Below are 20,301 nucleotides of genomic sequence, written 5' to 3'. Positions count from 1 at the left end.
ACCTCTTTGACTTCAGTTTTTACAATTTTACGGCCTATTCCCTATAGCCCTTGAATGCAAGACTCCTTCCCTTTCCCAGCTACTCCAGAGTGAGTAGATGATCCTTTTCCTGTTTTTGCCCCAATCACGTAGAACAGATTTCCTGCCTATTTGCAGCTAAATGATTCTTTGATTCTCTTCAAATCCCATCTCCCAAATGTTATCTGGTCTCCCAGGTCTGCTGAGTGATCTAAATACAAATACTGAGCCAGTTCAGCTAAAATCAGCATAAAAACTAATTTGATTAAACCAGTGCAAAAGTCATGTGTAGACACAATTGCATCAGACTACAGCTGGTTTAAAGTGGATTAGGTTGCATCAGTCAATCACAAATGTTTCATATCAGGCTCGTTATTTAAACTGAGAGGTTCAGAAAAAGGAAACAAAATCATATGAAATAACTTCACGAATGTGAGTACTGCATACCAATAATTTCAATGCCTGCCTGTGTCCCGCTACACCATAAAAGGGTCAGAGGCAGCCAGATGGCATATCCAATCTGTTGCTGCAAAAGTTCACAAACCCTGAGGAATCTTGATTTTTCTTTATTTCTTCTTGTCTCTTTCCTTTTCTTGGTTCCGTAGTAAAAGCGTTCATATCATCATGTGCTATTGCTGTAATTAAAGCCACGGATGCATTTGTATAATGCAGTCTTGACAAAATGGCACCCTCAAATCTAGCAAAAACTATGGATTTGGAAGCATGATCAGTCTGAGTGCCTACATGCATCCCCAAAATATGCTTTTTACCAGTAATTGCTCTGAGTTAGTGTGAGCCACCAAGACAAATTCAGAGCAGATATAATTTGGTGCAGATCCATTGATCTTAATTGGTAACTACAGTATATGTTGCTATTGGTCAAAAATGTATCCAGCTAAAGATAAATTAATGTTTTATTTACATGTCTCTATTGGTACAGTCTCTTTGGCATAGTAGAGACATCTGAGCTGATACCTTTAAGCCATGCCACAACCAGATTGTTGCAACCAGACCCTACATTTCTTTGTCATAGCATGATGAAGAGTGGTCCCTCTTGTCACAAAGATTCCTCAGGGTTTGTGAACTTTTGAAGCAACAGATTGGATATGCCATCTGGCTGCCTCTGACCCTTTTACACAGGCAGACATTGAACTAGACCAGGTTATGGAGACTTGGCAAACTGGTACTTTTCTTTCAAGTCTGCCATCTTGTGTTCCAGAAACTAAGCTATGATGTTGGCTTTTTTTTTACAAAATGTAAGTCTCCTTACAAAGACGACCTGATTACAAAGAAAAGGTACAAATTGTGAATTGAGGATAAACCGATATAGTAGTGTCTGCCTGAGTCTGCAGACAGCATGAGTCAATAGCTCTGAGAAGGGAAAAATCCTTTAATTCATCTCATGTGTGTGTTGATTCTGAAGCTTAATGATAATTTTAATGTAAATATTATTAACTATTTCACTGTTGAACAAAATATTTAAAAAAGAAAAAAGATGACAATCAGATGGTGTCACTCCATGCAGAGCACCCAAGAAAAAAGAAGGAAAATGCTATTAAGAAGATCTGCACAGTTTATTATGAGTGATGTCTAACCTTGACAGATTAAGTGGGGAGGGCTCAGTTTATGGATGGAGCTTGAGAGAATACTACTACTTTGTCCCAGATTTGACCCTGGATATAGGACACATGCCACTAGCCACCTGAGAGTGTATTGTCTTCTGGCAACTGAATGCATCTATGATATTGGGAATGGGACACTGAGAATTCTAGTGGTTCCCTTTGTACCAGTGCAGAGTAGGCACTGGAAATGGGGTGAGCAGCAGCAGCAGAAATCAGAGTGGAATCTGTGTAGGTGGGACCATCAGGAACCAAGATCCTTCCCTCTTCCTGCAGGAATTGCTTTAGCTGCTCTGTGTCTTTAAGAGGCAGACACTATCCTGCAAATGAGTCATTATAAAGGCAGGTAAGCTGCAGCAATTGGATCAAAGAGCTGAGAGCAAAGCAGAGCACAGCAGCCTGCATAATGACCGGACACCACTGCTGGGGATATGGACAGGATGATGGTATGTTACATCCATCCTTTCCTAACCTAATCACTCTCTCTTTCTCTCTCTCCCGCTCATCAGCTCCTCAATATCCTTGTCTAATCTTTGCAGAGATGCCTGCATTTCATCATCTGCAGGCATCAATTGTGCAGCAGGCAGTTAACTAATTTATCAATATTAAACAAAACTCAAAGAAGGGCTCCTGGAGATGACAAACTTCACCTGCTGTTGTCCTGTCATAATCAGCAACACTGCCATAATCTGTATGTAAGAAACCTGCATCTTTCTTAAATGGGGATGGAGGACATTGAGAGTCTTCCCTGTAGATATTTTAGCCATCTCCTCCCCAAATGATGATAGTAAACTGGGGTTTTATTTCTCCCTCTAAAACAATCATTTGAATGAAGGAGCTTTAGTGGAGTGGTATGGACAGTCGGATCCCACTAAGATGACTAAAATGTGATATTCATGCTATACAGGTTCCTTGAATTCCAAGAAATTATATAGATCAGTATTTAAACATTGGAGGCATTTTTTATTACACAAGCGATACTGTTCTTTCTGGTGTTTAACAGCCCCTTTAATTTAGAGTTATTCTCTTTCTGCACCTCCCGCTCCTCAAAAAAGTATGTGTAAAGAAAACTTATGTGGAGACTTATGCAGACTCCTGAAAATTTTTACAATATCTATGACAGGTTTCAGAGTAACAGCCGTGTTAGTCTGTATTCGCAAAAAGAAAAGGAGTACTTGTGGCACCTTAGAGACTAACCAATTTATTTGAGCATGAGCTTTCGTGAGCTACAGCTCACTTCATCGGATGCATGCCGTGGCTGTAGCTCACGAAAGCTCATGCTCAAATAAATTGGTTAGTCTCTAAGGTGCCACAAGTACTCCTTTTCTTTTTACAATATCTATATCATTTGAAGAGAATGGATGGATGAATGACTGATGTTACCGCAGTAAAACAAGTTTATACATGATTGAATGAAAGCTAGAACACCGAGTGAAAGATGCATAGCTCCAGCAGATATTATTTGTAAGTGTGTGTGCAATTGTATGTATCTATTTTATTGATAACAAGCTGATGAGGAAGCTCAGCTATACTGAATAGGCTTCAATAGAATTTCAATACCAGATCTCTTTTAAAAACAGCCCCCAGATTGAGAAAAGGAAAATATATAGTTTATAAGCAAGTGCTTCAATGCCTCCCAAAGACCGACATAGTATGTTACATTAATTTTTTTTTTAACTAACATAGGTTGGGGCAAGTGCGGTAGTTTATACCTGTGACTGATTAACATTTTTTCCATTCTTCAACAAAAATGAGAATGCTACAATTGAAGTGCTTTGGGTTATTTTTAATGTATTAAAAAGTCAACATGATAACTTTCCCAAAACAGGGACTAGAAGAATTACATTGCTGTGTGTTATAATAAAATACACAAGTGAAACAAAAGTAAAAGGTATCAATAAATCATTGTTTGATGTAGATATGATCTTGTTATCTTAAACAGCATGAGAGCACTCCAGCTCCTAGAGCAGAAAGCTGTGTGATTATACTGGTATTTAATCCCACTCCTTTGGGGTCAGGAAGTCCAAAGGTGTTGATAATCATCCTCTACTGCTCACTTGCGGTAGAGAAATAGTATAGTGGGCATTATGGAATAATGATGCCTGTCTCTCAAAGATTTACTGCAGTCATAAAATGGGTTTAAAAATAAGCATATAGTAGCTGAGACATTCTGAGTCATCTGCATCTAATTTGAATCTCAAGCATTTACCACTGTCCTACCCAGTAAAGCTAAAATACACAGTGTATGTGTTTACAATATCAACACAGAGAGAGATTCCTCAACCAAGTCTATTCTGGAATAATCTATTTGTAATTGCATTTAATTTCTACAGGAAGCTGGGGGTAAGCAGAAAGGTCTGGGTGTGCCTGTGGCTGTATTATGTTCCCATCATTATGCTATTCATAAAAGAGCTAAATCGCCCACCAGGATGCAGGCTGCACTGCTAGGATCTGTAAACACACACAAGACAATGCATAGTTTTTCAGATAACTCCTATGGTGACAAACTTATGTGATTTCCAATGAACATGGCATTCAATCCGAAGCTCGTAAAAACCTCTAATGATTCTTTTCTATCTGTGGCAAAAGTGAAGTAACAGTGTCTTCCTTTCCTTTGTTTCAAAGGGCCTTCTGAGTGGTACAAATCATATCCCATTGCCCATGGGCATCGTCAGTCACCTGTTGATATAGTCTCCACGCAAGCAGTTTATGATCCTAGTCTGAAGCCTCTTATTATCTCATATGAATCGTGTACATCTCTTGATATCTCCAACAATGGCCACTCAGTCACGGTGGACTTTGAAGATGCTGATGACAAGACAGGTGAGCCTGATACTGACTTAGAATTAAGATCTCGTAGCTTATATTTCTTCACCTTCTTAGCTAGAGAGATGATAAAATACATTATGTGAAGTATAATTAAAGGCTTTAGTGTACAATTTTGCAGCTATTTAAATCTTCTGATATGAGATTAGTGGCATTACTTGGCTGAGGTATGTGATTAGAGCCACTTTTGTTTTACCATTTTCTTGGGCCTGCCTTTTTTTTTTTTTTTTTTAATACCACAATCTGGCAGAGGCTTAAAAAGTGGAGAGACTGGGCGCTCAGTCTCTGTGCAAAGTGTCACTTAGCAGAGCCACATTGCTACATGGGAAGGAAGAACTCAATCTGGGGACAGGAAACAATGCATTTCTATTTGTGGTGGTTCCTCTGAATTGTCCTGAGACTGAAAGGTTGTCACTTCTGCCAAATACAGACCACGTGGATATCCGGTGCTCTAGACCTATCAGCACAGAAACATGGTCCCTCTGCATTGATTCCTCTTTCCCATGGCAGAATGGCTTCTTCAGAAATGATATGGCCTCTCTGGCTAGTTCTGCTGAGGAGTCAGACTGTGCATGTTACACAAGCTGCAGCTACCTTTTATCCTTCATCTTCAGCTCTAGATAGCGTGAGTTTTGGTGCAGTTAAACACTCGATCAGGATGGCCAAACTTACAAACACTTTGAGTTGCATACGACAATCTTCAGAAGTTTGAGAGCCGAGGCAAACCTGCCGGGGCTCAAGGCTTCAGCCCCGTGGGAGGCGCCTGACAGTGCTTGGAGCTTCAGCTCCGCTCCTGCTAAAGCCCCGAGACCCTCCTTCCCGCTGGGCAGAAGCCCCTACCCCACCACCCTGCTGTAAGGTAGAGGTCCCGAGCTTCCCCCACAGTCCAGTAGGTGGAGAATGCGGGGGAAGACCTGAAGGACTCCATGAGCTACACTTTTAACTGTAAAAGAGCCGCATGTGGCTCACAAGCCAGTTTGGCCACCCTTGCATTAGATTGTTCTCCTTTTACCTCTATCGAAAATTTTGCTCTGATTCACTTACACACTGATTCTGAAGCACAGAATATCAGAAATCTATTAGTAACCGGTAAGTAGAGAAGAGCTTTTATATAAATGGTCTCTGATGGGCTAGTTTGTTTTATTTTAACTTATGTCAGCAACTAATGGTCATTCATCCAGTTTGGTGCTTTTGTGATGCCAGTTTAATTTGATATTCAAACCAAATGTTATGGTTGCTGAGAAATGAATGTTCTGCAATGGCCTGAGGTACTCTCTATTGCCTTTGAAGTAATCCCATAAGGTTGTCAGAGCATTATCAGGTGTGGGCTTAAGCTACAGCTACTGGGTCTTTTAAAAGAAAAAAACGCAAGGACAAGCACACAGCTCAGTGAATGATCAATTTGCAAGTGTAATTTCTGTGTTTTAAGTAAAGACAATGGATCTGAGCTTGCCTAAAATTAGCTTCTTTAAAGATTCTTTTAAGCATGTTGCCTTAGAAAGTGACTTTATAAAATGTATCTGGAAAAACAATCTTCATGGACAATTTTAATTTAGTTATAAATAATAGAAATCTGTCCATTTAATAGTGAAATTCACCCAGGTTCAGAGGGTTTGCACTACAGGGTCCTGCATTGCTCCTCAAGGGGAGAGCACCACCGCAGCATCCATGAAAGGGACTCTCTGCTCCTGGTGCATCTACTAGGCTGGCATGAAGGGGGCTATAGTAGGAGAGCAAACCTGGAGAGAAGCTACTAGAGCTGCACTTAGATAGATCCAGTGACTTGTACAGAGGGTATGGAGGAGCTTAGTTCACTGATCCAGACTTGATGGGGGGATGAGGGGTTGGATGAGGGGATGCATTTCATCTACCCTATAAGCCCCCATTTAGGCCCCAATTTAGCAAAACATAAGAATGTGCTTAACTTTAAAGGGATGCACTTTAGTACAGTTAACTTCAGTGGAATGTAAGCATGTGCTTATGTGCTTTGGTGTATAAAAGCTAGTTTCCTACACAAAGTGTGGTGGGGTTGTGGACTTCACAAGTTAATGTTCCATGTGACGAGCAATGAAATAATTCCATAACATGAAAAATTTGGAAGCAAATAAAATGATAAGGACTGTGTTGTTAAAAAATACTTTACAGACCCTGTGCGTGCATGCTTTACGATACTTTTTTAATTTATAATTTAAATTACCAGTTTTCAGTTCTATTTGACAGAAGATAAACGGCTTGGTGTCCTGTCTCTTTAAAGCACAAGGAAATTACTAGAACTCTGCTGAAATGTTATTTTCTTTCTATAAATGTAGACCACATTGCCTAGATATTAATGGGCTGCATTTATTAAAAGTATTATTTTAAAATTTAAAATGTTAAAAGTTTGTATTTACCTTGACCAAATTCCATAATCTCTCCATATCTGTCTTCCCCACCTTTGTAAAATGATTTGCGATCCTCTTAGGAAAGGTGCTATGTTAAATACAAGGTATTTCATTAACTTTCTCTACCAGGATCAGGTATTAACAGAAAACAGAATATAGAGAACTTCTGCTGGAGGGAAAAAGATAATCCTAAAGAGGAAATACATAGCAAAATGATCTATGGCTGTGTAAAACTGCGCCTTCTAACTCAACAGATCCACTCCCTGTCTTCCGCAAAGTCCCAAGTACCTTTACAATTCCAAAAAATTATTTAAAAACACATCAAAAACTGTTTCTAATTCCAATTGTTTTTTTAAATACTAAACCAGTTCAGCTTTCTGAATTTCAGTAGGAAGCACCCATAGCTTGCTTGCTTGGTGGATAGCTACTCAGTCCTCTTACCTCAAATTTACAATTCCAAAGGCTAAATAGGAATATGGTAAATTTGTGTAAAAGTAATTGTCTGTAAAAAGGTGTTTCTCTGTCTAGTATAAATCTTTCTGCTATCTCTGATATCAGCCAGGAAGAAAAACTCTTTACCCTCACCCATCTTCGCCTAAACTTGGATAGCGGGAGCTGATCTGAGATATTTACTTACACAGATGACATTGTGAGTTTCTAACAGATTTGGTGGCACTGAATCATGGGTCAGATACATCCCTAATGTAACTTCATTGACTTCGATCAGGAATAAATTTGCTCTGTGTTATTAATTCTAAGAATTTGAAAGCCAAGATAAAGCACTTTCTTTGTATTTTATTAATTGTGGCTTTGGCTTCTCCTCTGTATACTGTATATCAAAAATATCTTTTTTCTCTCCTCCTGCTCTTGAGAGATGCTGTTTCTCCACTATTGATCCAACTAGTTTCTGCAATCAAGCAGTAAAAAAAACCAAATACTTACTCTTTTACATTCTCTTTATGCACTTCCATTTACAGTGATCAGTGGGGGTCCCCTTGAAGGTCCCTATAGGCTAAAGCAGTTTCATTTTCATTGGGGAATGAAGCACAGCCAAGGATCAGAGCATACAGTTGACAGCAAATCTTTTCCTTCTGAGGTAAGAACTTTTTCAGAACCACTTTACTACAACCAGGATGCAAACCTGAAACAAAATTTGGAACAGTTTTTACCCAGATCTGAATTTTGCAGCTTGGCCCATCCATCCATTTAACTAAGCAATATACTGCTATCTATATTCATTAATTGAAATGCTGTCTACATGCAGTTTCTAGTTGGCCATTTCTCTCTATCCACAATGGGGTCCAGAAGCAACAGCTCCACACCACACACTTTAAATTAGTAACCAGTATCTCTTGCTTATATTTGCCTATGCTCTAGCTGTCTATTACTGTGTGTATTACTGTGAGGGGGCCCCGTTCTTGGTTGGCCCTTTGGCACTACCCTAATAAACATGATTTTGGGGGTGGGGCCATAGCTCTGACAGCCAATAGTAGTTTGCAGATAAGGAAGAAGGGACGTAGTTCTAGCTGACCCTGGGAATGTTTTTTTTTGCGGGGAGGGGGGAGATTCATTGTCTTATTCACTCAAAGGACTGCTGTTTTGGAACTTGGTAAATTCCTAGTTGAGATGGTTTTTCTCAGAATTTCTGGAAAATCTGCCCTTCAAGCAAAGCTTTATTATGTGATAAATTGACTGATGTTATTGCTTACTAAGCGTAATACAGCCTGTGTGAGGGCCTTTCTCATTTAGCTTGTTCATATGTCTGTTTTATGATTCCCCTTCATAGCTCCACTTGGTTCATTGGAATGCCAGGAAATATGCAACATTTGGAGAAGCAGCAGCAGCTCCAGATGGCTTGGCGGTAGTTGGTATTTTCTTGGAGGTAAGAGTCATGAAAATAATGGTGTTTGTTTTATGTGTAGAGAAGCATCAAACTGTCAACCTTTTAAGAACTAAAGACACACAGTTGAGAAGAACTGTTTGGGGAAAATAAATGACTTTACTGGAAGCAGTGACTCAAGGCAGGCTGCAATTAAACCTGCTTCAGTGGGAACATTCCTAAGACAGAAAATGGCCTGTTATATATTCAAAGCATAATTATTAACTATATCATATCTATATTCTCATGCACCTGTATCCATTACACTTTTAGACTGGAGAAGAACATGTCAATATGAACAGACTAACTGATACCTTGTACATGGTAAAATTTAAAGTAAGTTTTTTGTTTGCTCTTGTATCTTTTTTTCTTCCCCTCACTTGGATGACTTTTAAACAGTTTTAACTAGTGCATGAGCTTGAGTGAAATAACAACAAATTAAAGCAGCAAATTCCATCCCCTCCCCGTGAAATTCACCCATAATTAGTACGTAACGTAATACAAGGGAAGGTAAATGTGATAGTTTAAACACACTTCATTCTAATGTATTGTCTCTCACCACTCATGGTTGCCTTGTATGCTAGAATTGTATGCTCTAATTCACAAAACTTCAATATAATTCCCTTATGCTAACAGGAGTTCAGAATGAATGAACATGTTGTTCGTGCCTCCGTGTTTTTTGAGTAGAGACTATTGAATTCTGATGTTGTGGATATGTGGTTGGCCATAACTCGATATGGGCATGACAATGACTTGCTTCCCTGCTTTGAAAAGGAAGTGTTGCCCCTTCAGGCATTTCTTGTAATTCCTTTTAAAAATGGCAGGACTGCCCGTCAGGAAGAGATGCCCTTGTCCTCACTCCTGCTGGGTTCTGGGGTGAGCAGAATTTTTGCAGACACGTTGGCATTTTTTAGTTGCTTGGCTGTGGAGTTTGAGTGAGCAGGTGCCCCCTCCTCCTGATCTGCTCAGTAAAAATGCATGGATCCAGGAGTCCTGTTCTAGACCACTGTAACCCTGAAGGTAGTCAGGTAACCTCTCCTGGCACTGCACTCAGAGCCCAGCTCAGCACCCCTCTGCCATATGCCTACCTGAGTTGGAAATTACACCTGCAGCTTCAGGATAGACCTAATCTTTGTTCTAGATTTGCGTGTTAGATTGTAGAGGCAATCTTTGCCTGGATTGCCTGGTTGCTCCAGACACAAAGCAGAGTTGTAAGGCACAAAAAGTGGCAAGTAATTAGCACAGGAATTCCACAATTCCATAGAAGCCAATGCTGGTGATGAAGTGTGCACAGTTAGCAGCTTGTGCTGGGCACTATACAGAGAAGAGATTTTCTGCCTAATTTCCCCATGGAGGAAGGGGCACTAATTGCAAGTGGAGCTTTTGTTTTACTAGCTCAGTGCTAACACAGGCAGCAGGGACATACACTCCCTAAGCCAGCATTTGGGTACTAGATAAGTGCTATTCTCATGATGTTGTTGTGCTTAGATGGAGCCAAATTATCATCCCATTATTCTTGCAATTTTAAGCTATCAGCTGGTGTTTTGTTTCTCAATAAATATCTATCTCCTTAAACACATTTAAAAAAAAAAAAAGAAATATAACGTATCTGTTCCTTCCAGGGGACAAAAGCTCAGTTCAGAACCTTCAACCCAAAATGCCTCCTGCCCTCAAGTCTAAATTACTGGACATATCCTGGTTCTCTAACAACACCTCCTCTATATGAGAGTGTAACGTGGATAGTGCTGAAAGAGCCTGTCAGGATTTCTGAGAAACAGGTAAATTTGCAGTCAGCTTGTCCCCAAGTTTTGATACTCTTGACTTCATTTTTGTAGGGTTCAAAATGGGATCTGTAGGCAGTGATTGTTTTCTTTGTACAGTGAGACTGATTTAAGAAATGGCAAATAGCCAGAGATGTCTACTCTTGAAGTACTGAATTACAGATTTTGTGGATAAAGTAGAAAGCCAACATTTTGTTTGTTATGCCTCCACAAAGATATAATGGACCCAATTCTGCCCTCATTTACACCCATGCAGCCATGTCTTAGTTGAATGCAAGGACCTGCCTGGAATTTCTTTGCTGTTTGTCAAATTAACATTCTCTTATCTATTTCACTCTTCCTGCATTTGCCAGGAATTAAAAAATGACTTAAAAACTTAAGTTCAGATTTTCAAAGGTATTTAGGTACCTAAATATGCAGATGGGTGTCTAGTGGGCTTTTCAAATGTACCTAGGTGCCCAACTCCTGTTGATTTCAATGGGAATTAGGCACTAAGGCACTTTTGAAAATCCTATTAGATACCTATCTGCATCATTAGATACTTTTACAAATCTGGCCCATAGGCCAAATTCTGTTTTAACAAATACTGGTGTAACTCAGCATGATTTAGTCTTTAATATTTGTCTGAACAAATGTAAAAGAAATGTTCATATAACCCCTTCCCAAATAGTAACTGATATCACGAGAAGTAAATGCCACATGAGACTGCAGAGGAGATTTGAGATTGAACCTATCTGTAGACATTTTAAAGCACAGACTTATAAGATGGGATTTATTTTTTTCTGAATTTACCAGTGATGATATTTGCATACTTGGTACTATAGAGTGAATAATAAATCATTATGTATAATATAATATCTCACTCCAAGCCCAGATTTGCCACTCATTCCAAACAATCTTGTTTAATATTGCTGTTTAAATGATCTTTGGCATAGCAAGAAAAATATTTGGTATTCGCTTTTTTATGTATTTTCAAAACTGCTGTACAAGCATCACTCATTTTATAGATAGGGAAACTGAGACAGAGAGATAAAGTGACTTGCCCAAGATTACATAGGATGTCTGTGGCAGAGCCAGGAATAAAATGCAGATCTCCTGACATTCCACTCCTTTGTGTTAGCCACAAGAGCAGGCTTCCTCCCAATCCAACCATCTTGCAAGAGAGAAGTCACATCTGCACATTCATTGTGTTTCCAAACATTTTATATTTTAGGTCTCTAATTCTTTTCTTCCTAACTTTAACACCTCCACCAGAATGTAAATCTCCTGTTGATTTTATTGACTAGATTTTTTTTGTTCTTTTGTGTGAATTTCTAGTGCATGTGAAAAGTGCCTGATTGTCAGCCCTGGAGACTGAGATTCTTTATCTACAAAACAGGTATAGCACAGGCATCAGCAGTGCAAGTTTCCCTCACTGGCCCGCCATGTGCTTCACCTTGGAGGGTGAGAGGACTGTTTAGTCCCCTCTTGACCCACTTAAACTTTGGCCTCTCTCCTGAGAGTGTCTCTACAGGGTTGCCAATTGGTCTTTATTGTGGTGGTGGTGGTTTTGTAGATACCACAAGCCTACCCCTTGCCAAACAACATAACCCATTATTAATTTGATAACCTCTACCTCCAGGTCACTTAGCACTACTGTTTTCCAGATTTCTTCCTCCCATTGTATATCTGTGCTTCAGAGAAGTTTTGATAAATATATTAGTTTGCAGATTTCCAAGCTGAATCTCCTTTCGATGTTTTCTAATATTTCTAGATCCCTGTTTATTATTTTTTCCATCTGCACCGCACTACAAACTGAGAATGTTTTCCAGGATCTTCTGCATTCCTGAACCATCCACTCACAGTACAGGGTTTGATCTGGCCCAAAGAAAGGGAAACTTTAGGCTATCACAAGAATTTCCTGGCAGTGAGACATATTACATTTGAAATATTCTCCCCGATAGGAAGTGATAGAAACACAGTCTCCTGGTGCATTTAAAACTAGACTGAGCAAAACACCATAGGAAATAGTCTGATAATGGTGGGGGTATTGTCTAGATGACCGAACAGGTCTCTTTCATCTCTAACTGGAACTGAAGCTTCAGAAGTGGGTACTTGCACCTTTCATATTAAAGATTCCAAATATAGAAAACAGTGAACATATTGAAGTGAGCCAATCATGCATTTCAAACAAATTACTTTTGGAGGTATCTAATATTCAGAAACCATTGGGGGCTTTCATCTGCCATTAATAGTCTTTTTAGGCTCTTAGCTTGAAAATGTACTATTATCATATTGAAAAGTATTGAATGTCTTCGTCTTACCTTTTTTCAACTACATTAACACCAATTGCCTTTGCAAGTAGTAAAGTTATTTCATATGAATTTACAGCTGGAGAAATTCCGAACTCTTCTCTTCACCAGCGAGGGAGATGAAAGGATCCAGATGGTGAATAATTTTCGCCCCCCTCAACCTCTTAAGGGAAGAAAAATTCGTGCTTCCTTCAAGGCCTAAAGAAGAAAATTAATAATAAGCTTCAAACTTCCAAGTGCTTCCATGTCCAAGTTCCACTGATCTTCAGATGATTATCTCATTGAGAAAGCAAAACAGACATTTCCACGAACACTCTGTGTTGTGGTACAGCAAAAAAGTCAATACCTCTTGGTTTTATGCTTTGAATAGGCCAGATCCCTTCTTTTAAAATAATTATAATGGGATCTTGTTCTCTAAAAGAGAGAACATTTTTAAAAATCAGGAATAATTTAGTAATCCAGGGTGTACTCCAGTAGAATAGTGTGGTGATATTCCAAATTATGAATGATAATTTTAAGTTTTGATCTTAATATTTTAGAATGGGAAATTGCTTATGCAATGATCTAATAATAGCGATGGGCACAACTTCTAATGATTAGAGCTATTGTTCATAATCTAATAAAGAGTGGGATAATATTAATGAGCTCTGACATTGGAAGATCAAAGGCTTAGATCTTCCTTCAGACTTCCTGTGGATTCCATTCAGTTTGACCAGCTCCTCTGGTTTAGAAGATACTTTGACTATATTCTAATTAATTGCAGTTGCCTTCTTACATGCAACCAGAGCCTGAAGCAGTAGCACATACTAAAAAAATATGTGATTTCTTCCATTCACCTCAAATGGGGTTGACTTTGAAGCCTAATTCAGACAATTTTAGTGTTAACATTTTTAAAATAATAATAATTATTAAAAATAACTTGCATAGCGTTATAAATGCACTCAGTGCTTCACAAATAACCCATCTTCCCTGCACATTATTGTACATTGTACAAACATTCACCCAAAGCCAGTAGGCCATGCATAATTATCGGGCCTTAATGTTTAATTCAGTTGAAAGGATGTTCCCTAGGAATAAGACTACATTCAAATGACTAAGACAGCTGTTACTGTCCTTAAAATAACCAGAGTAAATGCAGTGTTTACTAGTGCTCAATGTTATTCCACTTGGGTGGGATTGTGAGAGTTTGCTAGCAAACTTAACCCAGAAGCAGTGAGGGCAGTTGACTTCTGAATAAGCTAGGGCCGATTGTGATACTCCCACTCACGAAGAGTACTACTTTACCCCTCAAGCAGACCCACTGAAGTCAGTGTATCACAATATATCCAATGTAAATATTTTAACTCTTCTTTGTGTTCCCAATGACTAAAATAGGAATAAGGACAAATCCCAGAAAAAACAAACACCCCTGCCACTGCAGAATTAGTACACAGCTTTGGAATACCCCGTGGACACCCACTTAAAAGTCGTACAGCTGCCTTGTGTCGTGAGTTTGTTTGATCTTACCAAACTAAGCAGGGTTAGCCCTGTCAGTATTGGGATGGGAGGATTTCTAAAGAACATCTACCTATCTGCTGCATGAAATGGTGCTGGGGATCCAGTAGGTGGTGCTGTTCTGTAGGAGTGCCAAATTGTGAAATAGTGGACAAGGTACCATGCTGCTGGATGTTGTGTCTTTTAGTAAGTTAGGTGTAAAACTGACGTGGGTACACTTGTAGTGATTGTTGTTATGGCATGGATGTTAACCCTTCAAATTCTACCTCAAGTCAGTGCATTCCTCTGCAGCCTGGTTTCCTTCATTTCTTGCCCTAAACTTTATGATGTTGCTGTTCATAGTTAAGCAGATGCTGTGTTCCTCTTTAGGGGGCCTGAAATAGTTATAACTTAACTTAACTGACTTCACTAGCATTATTCCTGACTTACACTGGTGTAGCTGATGTGTGAATCATTCCCTAGGTTTCAGGGGTAAGTTGAGCCCTCCTTGTAGTTGTGAGGCTTCAACTCTGGGTGCCTTCACCTATTCAGAGGAAACATGCCCCCCAGCTGGGCAAAGTATTATCAGAATTTCTGCCACTTTGGTGGAAAAATTCTCCACAGACTTCTTTTGTACCAGCTAATCAACCTGACATTGATGTTAGTTGTAACTGACATCACTACATTCCAATTAGTTATCGGAAATCCTGAGACAATACTGGGAGTGAGGAGTGCAGGGTTCTAGACATGGTGCTTCCTGTGCAGCTTGTGAATTAAACTAAAACTCTCCATCCCTCATTTTTCTTATCTGTGAAATGGGGATAGTAATACTTACCTACCTCACAGGGGTGTTGTGAGGGTTAATTCAGCAATGTTTAGAAAGTGCTTTGAGATCCTTGGCTGGAAGGTGCTATGAAAATGGAAAATCATTATGAAGTGCAATGGATTGACCATTATGAATGTGATCTGTACAGCCTGTAGTGCAGGCTGCTATTGCTGAAGGCAGGAATTCTTTAACAAATCAAATATATTTTTTTAATAAATGTATGTGGGGTCTTGCTCAAGGTCTCTTTTGAACAAGTCTAATTCTTGTATTGCATTAGAAGAACACTCCCCCGCACCCTGCTGTAACTCACTTTTTCTAGGGCTTTCCCCCACCACCATAACTGAGAAATGCTGTGCGTTCTTTTTCTTCAGAACTATTTTGTATAAGTCTGTACCAGATTTGCCTGGGATCAAGGGAGGCTCCAAAATACTTAATGATTCAAGTTTTCCTCAGTCTCAAAGGGACCCTGAAATGTGCATAGTGAACAGCACAAATACAGATATGATTTAACTCCTCTCAGACATTTGATTTAAAAAAATCAGTTTACTTGGGCAGGCCGCTTCTCTGAAACCTGTAATCTAAGACGCATTTCTAACATATGCCATATTTATTCCACAAAAGCATCTACCCGTCTTCTGTGGCTCAGTGGGTCCACTCTTGTTAAATGAAGTAATCTAAATTAAAGCACCTCTTGGCCACCATCTTTCTGTATCTGATGTATTCAGCTCTAGTCTTGGCTAGATCTTTTCTTGCCTTGCGCCAGAGATGAACAGGAATGTCATGAGTGCTATATGTGTCTGTTTAAAAAGAATGAGATATGTTCATGGAGGTTAAGACTATCAATGGCTGGCTCTAGGCAACCCTATACCTCAGACGGAATTGTCCTGTTTTGTCTACTCCCTCCTGAAGATCTGCTGCTAGCCACTGTTGGAGACAGGATACTGGGCTTCATTGGTCTGAACCAGTATGGCAGCTCTTATTTTCTTATTTAGCTAAAATCTACCAAACAAACCCTCATTTTAAAATATAAGATGTGCATTTAAAAATAAAACATAGATTTGATAGTCCTGAGGTTAATAAAAATATTATCCTGGTCACATCTTAGGCAATAATGAAAATACTATATTGACCACAAATAGCTTATTGCTAAAATAAAAATACCACCATGGAACATCACTTCTTTCCAATTATCAGCAATAAAGCCATTTACATGCCAGGTTACCATTTAAGATTTTCCACATATTCTCTCATTCTGCACATTTATATGATTGAAGAATTTAAGGAATCCTTTACTCCCCTTATGAATGGAGACTCTCGAGGAAGGCAATATAGTCTAATTAAACCAAGGTTGCCTGTGTTCTGTTCCTGATTCTGCCACAGGCATTCTGTGACCCAGAGCATGTCACTTAATCTATCTCTGCCTCCGTTTACTCATCTGTGAGACAGGGATAATATTTACTTCTTGAGGTTGTTGTGAGACTCGGGGCTCATCTACATGAACATTTATTTCACGGAAAGCTGGAGTGTAAATTTACCCCATGCTAGCCTACTGTGCACTAAGTGTCCATGTGGACCTGCTGCCATGCACTAAAAGTTCCATGGTGTGCTGTAATCTTTTCCCATTTCAAAGGGGGAGAGGGGGTAGATCAAAGTTCACTAGGCAGTAGGGTCCACATGGACACTTAGTGTGCAGCCAACTAATACATAGTAGATTTACAACCCAGCTTGCCAACAACTAAGTGTCCATATAGACAAGTCCTTAAATATTGTTTGTAAAGAGTTTTAGGGGCCCAATCCCACAAGTTGCTCAGTGCTTCTGAGAGGTGCTTAGTACCCTCAACTATCTTTCTGTAGAGTGTCTGCACTATTCCAGATTAAGTGTGGGGTTAATTGGGAACAGTTAATCAGGAATAACCCCCTGTGTAAACAAGCCCATATTTAGGAGTTGTTTTGCTTTGAGATTAGAAATCGTGAACCATTCTTACTGTGATTAAATGTATCCTGTTGATAGGAAAGTTACCCTATGAAGTTCCTATTTTCTCTTGATGGAGTCAAAATGCATAAGCATTGGAATTTCTAGTAGAAAAGCATAAGTGTACAATATAGGTTATAGTTATAAGCTGTACACACCCTAACCCTTTGTAATTATTTTGTATTTGTAAAGAGGCGAATGTGACATTATCCAGGGGACAATCTGGACCTTGATCAGCTGTGTCCTCTTAATTCTCTGGCCTGGGGTGCCTTTTACACTGTTTTGCTGTCAGAACATCCACTCCTGGCCTGCTCATACAGCATTCAGCATGCAAATTTACTCCCAGCAAAATACATGAGCTCTCTGACCAGTCACTCATGAATTACATACAGGGCAACATCTGAAAATTCTTAATCCCCTCCACCCCCAGAAATGTGCATCTTGTACTGCTCAGTACCCTTCTGAACAGTAGAGGCTCATAAGAAGTCCATCATTTCATCAAAGGAAAATGATAATGCACCAGTGTTATTATCTCAAATGGAGTTTCCTATACACTCTAATCCAAACACACTGGTTAAGATAAAATAACTATAGAAAGATCGATTTTAAGTGATTACAAGTGATGATGCATAAAAGTCAGGATTAGTTACAAAAGAAATAAAAGAGTAAAATGCAAGCTAATACCTAAATTAAACTAAATGAACTTAAAAGCAAAAGATTTTGTCTCACAATACACTGCAATAAATTTCACAGGCTGAGTCTTCTTTCAGCCTGGGACCCTTTCCCCTTAGTTCTGTTCTTTGAGAGCTGTCAATGTCATGAGCAGAGATGACAGAGGAGGGAGGTAAATTGAAGGCCACTGTCTCTCATTCTTATACCACCCTGCTCTCTTTGAGGATTACCCCCAGCTGGGGTGCAGACGACAAATAGTCTCTTGTGAGGTCTGACCAGTCTCTGTGATGGAATGTAAATTTCTTATTTACACCTTCTTGTTACTGGAGAATGGCTCCTTAAGCAGGTGATAGCCTTTTAACACCTGGATGGGATGTCCGTGTGTCTTTGTCTCTGAAAAATTGGTTTGGGCCTGCTTTTCTTAATCTTGGAGCATGTTATAACAATGCTTTACAGCAGAATCTTATAACTTCACTTACAATATTGATACACTTATTTTACCAGGACAATAATGTTCAGCACATGATGAGTTTTCAAATGATACCTCACAAGGCATATTTTGTACATTTTTCCTAGTCTTGTAAAAGTGGTGAACAGAATAGTATTGACCGTCATAATGAGTCTTTCACCTACAGAGCTTTAAGACAATTTCAAAATTTTATAAGAAATGTTACTTTTCACAATAGAGTGACAATTAAACATAAATTGTGTAAACCATAAGCACAGAGTAATTGGAAAATACATTCTAAGCAATCTTACCATTAACAGTAACTGCATTTTTCCATTTTAAAAATCATTATTAGAGAAGCATTTTTGTAGTACCCATTGTAATATGAGAGCAGAATTTTGTTTACATTGTTCGCTACTCAAACTCATAACAGGTGCAGTTGAAATGTCATGAACCTACAGCAACCATTAGCTACTGGCATCAATTGAAGAGTGAATGTTATAATGCTGATACCTTGATAGAAGGAGGTGGAATATTGAAAAAGGAATGGAACCATTCATATTAGAAGTTGAAAACATCTCTAACATGCAATCCACCTCCCGCCCCAAAAATGTAGCATATGGCTAAAGAACATATCAGAAATTAAACTCATTACTAACAAACCACAAAGCAGCAATCTAACCAGTTCTTCAGAAGATGTAACATGGAGAGCCTGATTGAGTAGATGGATTCTATTTTCACTTAGCACAGTTCTGCTAATGACTGTGCCCTTGGAAATAAGAGCACACATTCATTCAGACTGTCTAATCTTAACTGTTCCTAACATAGACGTTGATCCTCTAACCTTCAAAATGATCAAGCTGAATGGCTATGGTTTTGAAAAGCATATCCTAACGTTCAGGTCTGGCATCTCAGAGTTGAGCCTATATTATCCCATGTGCTAAGATCAGTAGAGGGGAGCAAAACCCATGCTCTCCCTTGCCACATGATCCCACAGAAGCCCCTCCATCTCAAGTCCATGTTTCTGGAGCTCCATGGCTGAGTGAATATACTTGAGTACAGATCGGGGAGAATGATGGTCATTCTCTGTGATATTATCTCCTCCCCAAATCTCTGGGTATTTTCCTATGGAAAATAATACAGATCCTGCCAATGAAACATTCCATAAAGTCCTACTATGTGCATTACTTTGCATATTGGATTGTATAGATCAACAGCTAATTGGACAACTAAGTGATCATTTGTGCAATTATGACAACTGTACAAATTATATGCCCTTTACTGCACATGCACAGGAAAAAAATCTGGGCCCCAGTGTCCAAATCAGGCATCTGGTTGGTTTCACAATTGTCTTTGTCAGCGCTATATACATTGGAAATCAGTGACTTGCTGGTATTCAGTGCCAGCCTGATGGAAGCTGAAGTATGGCATGAATTTAGGGCTTGTCAACACACAATTTTTGCACCAATTTAGTTAAATTGGTGCAAACCCTTAGTGTGGACACACTTATATTTATTTAAAAGTGCTAATGGGTTACAGCAATTTAACTATATTGGTCCAAAACTGGGTGTACACCAGCCTTCAGCCAGGAGATGTGGTATAATAGAGGGATTAAAATAACCAAGGACTGTTTTAGATAGCATATTCTGTTTGTAGAAATCCTAATGTGATACAGTCTCAGTGACTAAGCTAAATAGTAAACAAACAAATTCCTGCATATCTATTTATCTATTGGTTTTATACTGCAGTGGTTTTCAACTTATGCTCCGTGGACCCTGGGGGTCTGCAGCCTATGTCTAAAGGGGTCTGTAAAAAGTTGTTGTTACCATAGTACAGTGGTTTTCAACCTGAGGTCCACCTCCATTCAAAAGTTTTGGGGGGGTCTGCAAATGAAAAAAGATTGAAAACCACTGCTATACTGAATCAAAGTGATATTTTTTCAGTTCAAGTACTTGATTCCTTTTTGATTCAGTGCTTTAAGAAAAACAGAAATATAACTAATGTATAATGCTACATTCCAGTAAAGAACATCTTCCAAATGGTTAAGGACTTGCAGAAAAAAACGTGAATATATTTTGTAAAAGGCTAACACAGCCTCCTGCAAGCCCTGATATT

General features: G+C 39.1%; 1 protein-coding gene and 1 long non-coding RNA gene across 2 annotated transcripts; one reads left to right on the top strand and one right to left on the bottom strand.

Moving 5' to 3' along the window:
• Positions 1-2,043: 2,043 nt before the first annotated feature.
• CA7 (carbonic anhydrase 7) lies at positions 2,044-12,997 on the top strand (the record flags this gene model as incomplete). The annotated part of the gene is made up of 7 exons (XM_084644505.1): positions 2,044-2,083; positions 4,263-4,460; positions 7,822-7,940; positions 8,631-8,726; positions 8,997-9,059; positions 10,346-10,501; positions 12,875-12,997. 7 exons carry the CDS (start codon positions 2,044-2,046, stop codon positions 12,995-12,997), a joined length of 795 nt encoding a protein of 264 aa, XP_084500631.1.
• LOC311528965 lies at positions 4,454-7,899 on the bottom strand. The gene is made up of 3 exons (XR_014713743.1): positions 7,787-7,899; positions 6,854-6,932; positions 4,454-4,520 (listed from the first exon to the last, which is right to left on the bottom strand). It is a non-coding gene; the product is annotated as an uncharacterized lncRNA (long non-coding RNA).
• Positions 12,998-20,301: the final 7,304 nt, after the last annotated feature.

Source organism: Lepidochelys olivacea (genome assembly GCF_965140295.1).
Source record: "Lepidochelys olivacea isolate rLepOli2 genome assembly, chromosome: 12".
NCBI classification, from domain to species: Eukaryota; Metazoa; Chordata; order Testudines; family Cheloniidae; genus Lepidochelys; species Lepidochelys olivacea.
Note: the sequence above shows the minus strand (reverse complement) of the source record. Positions and strands in the feature narration are given on the sequence as shown.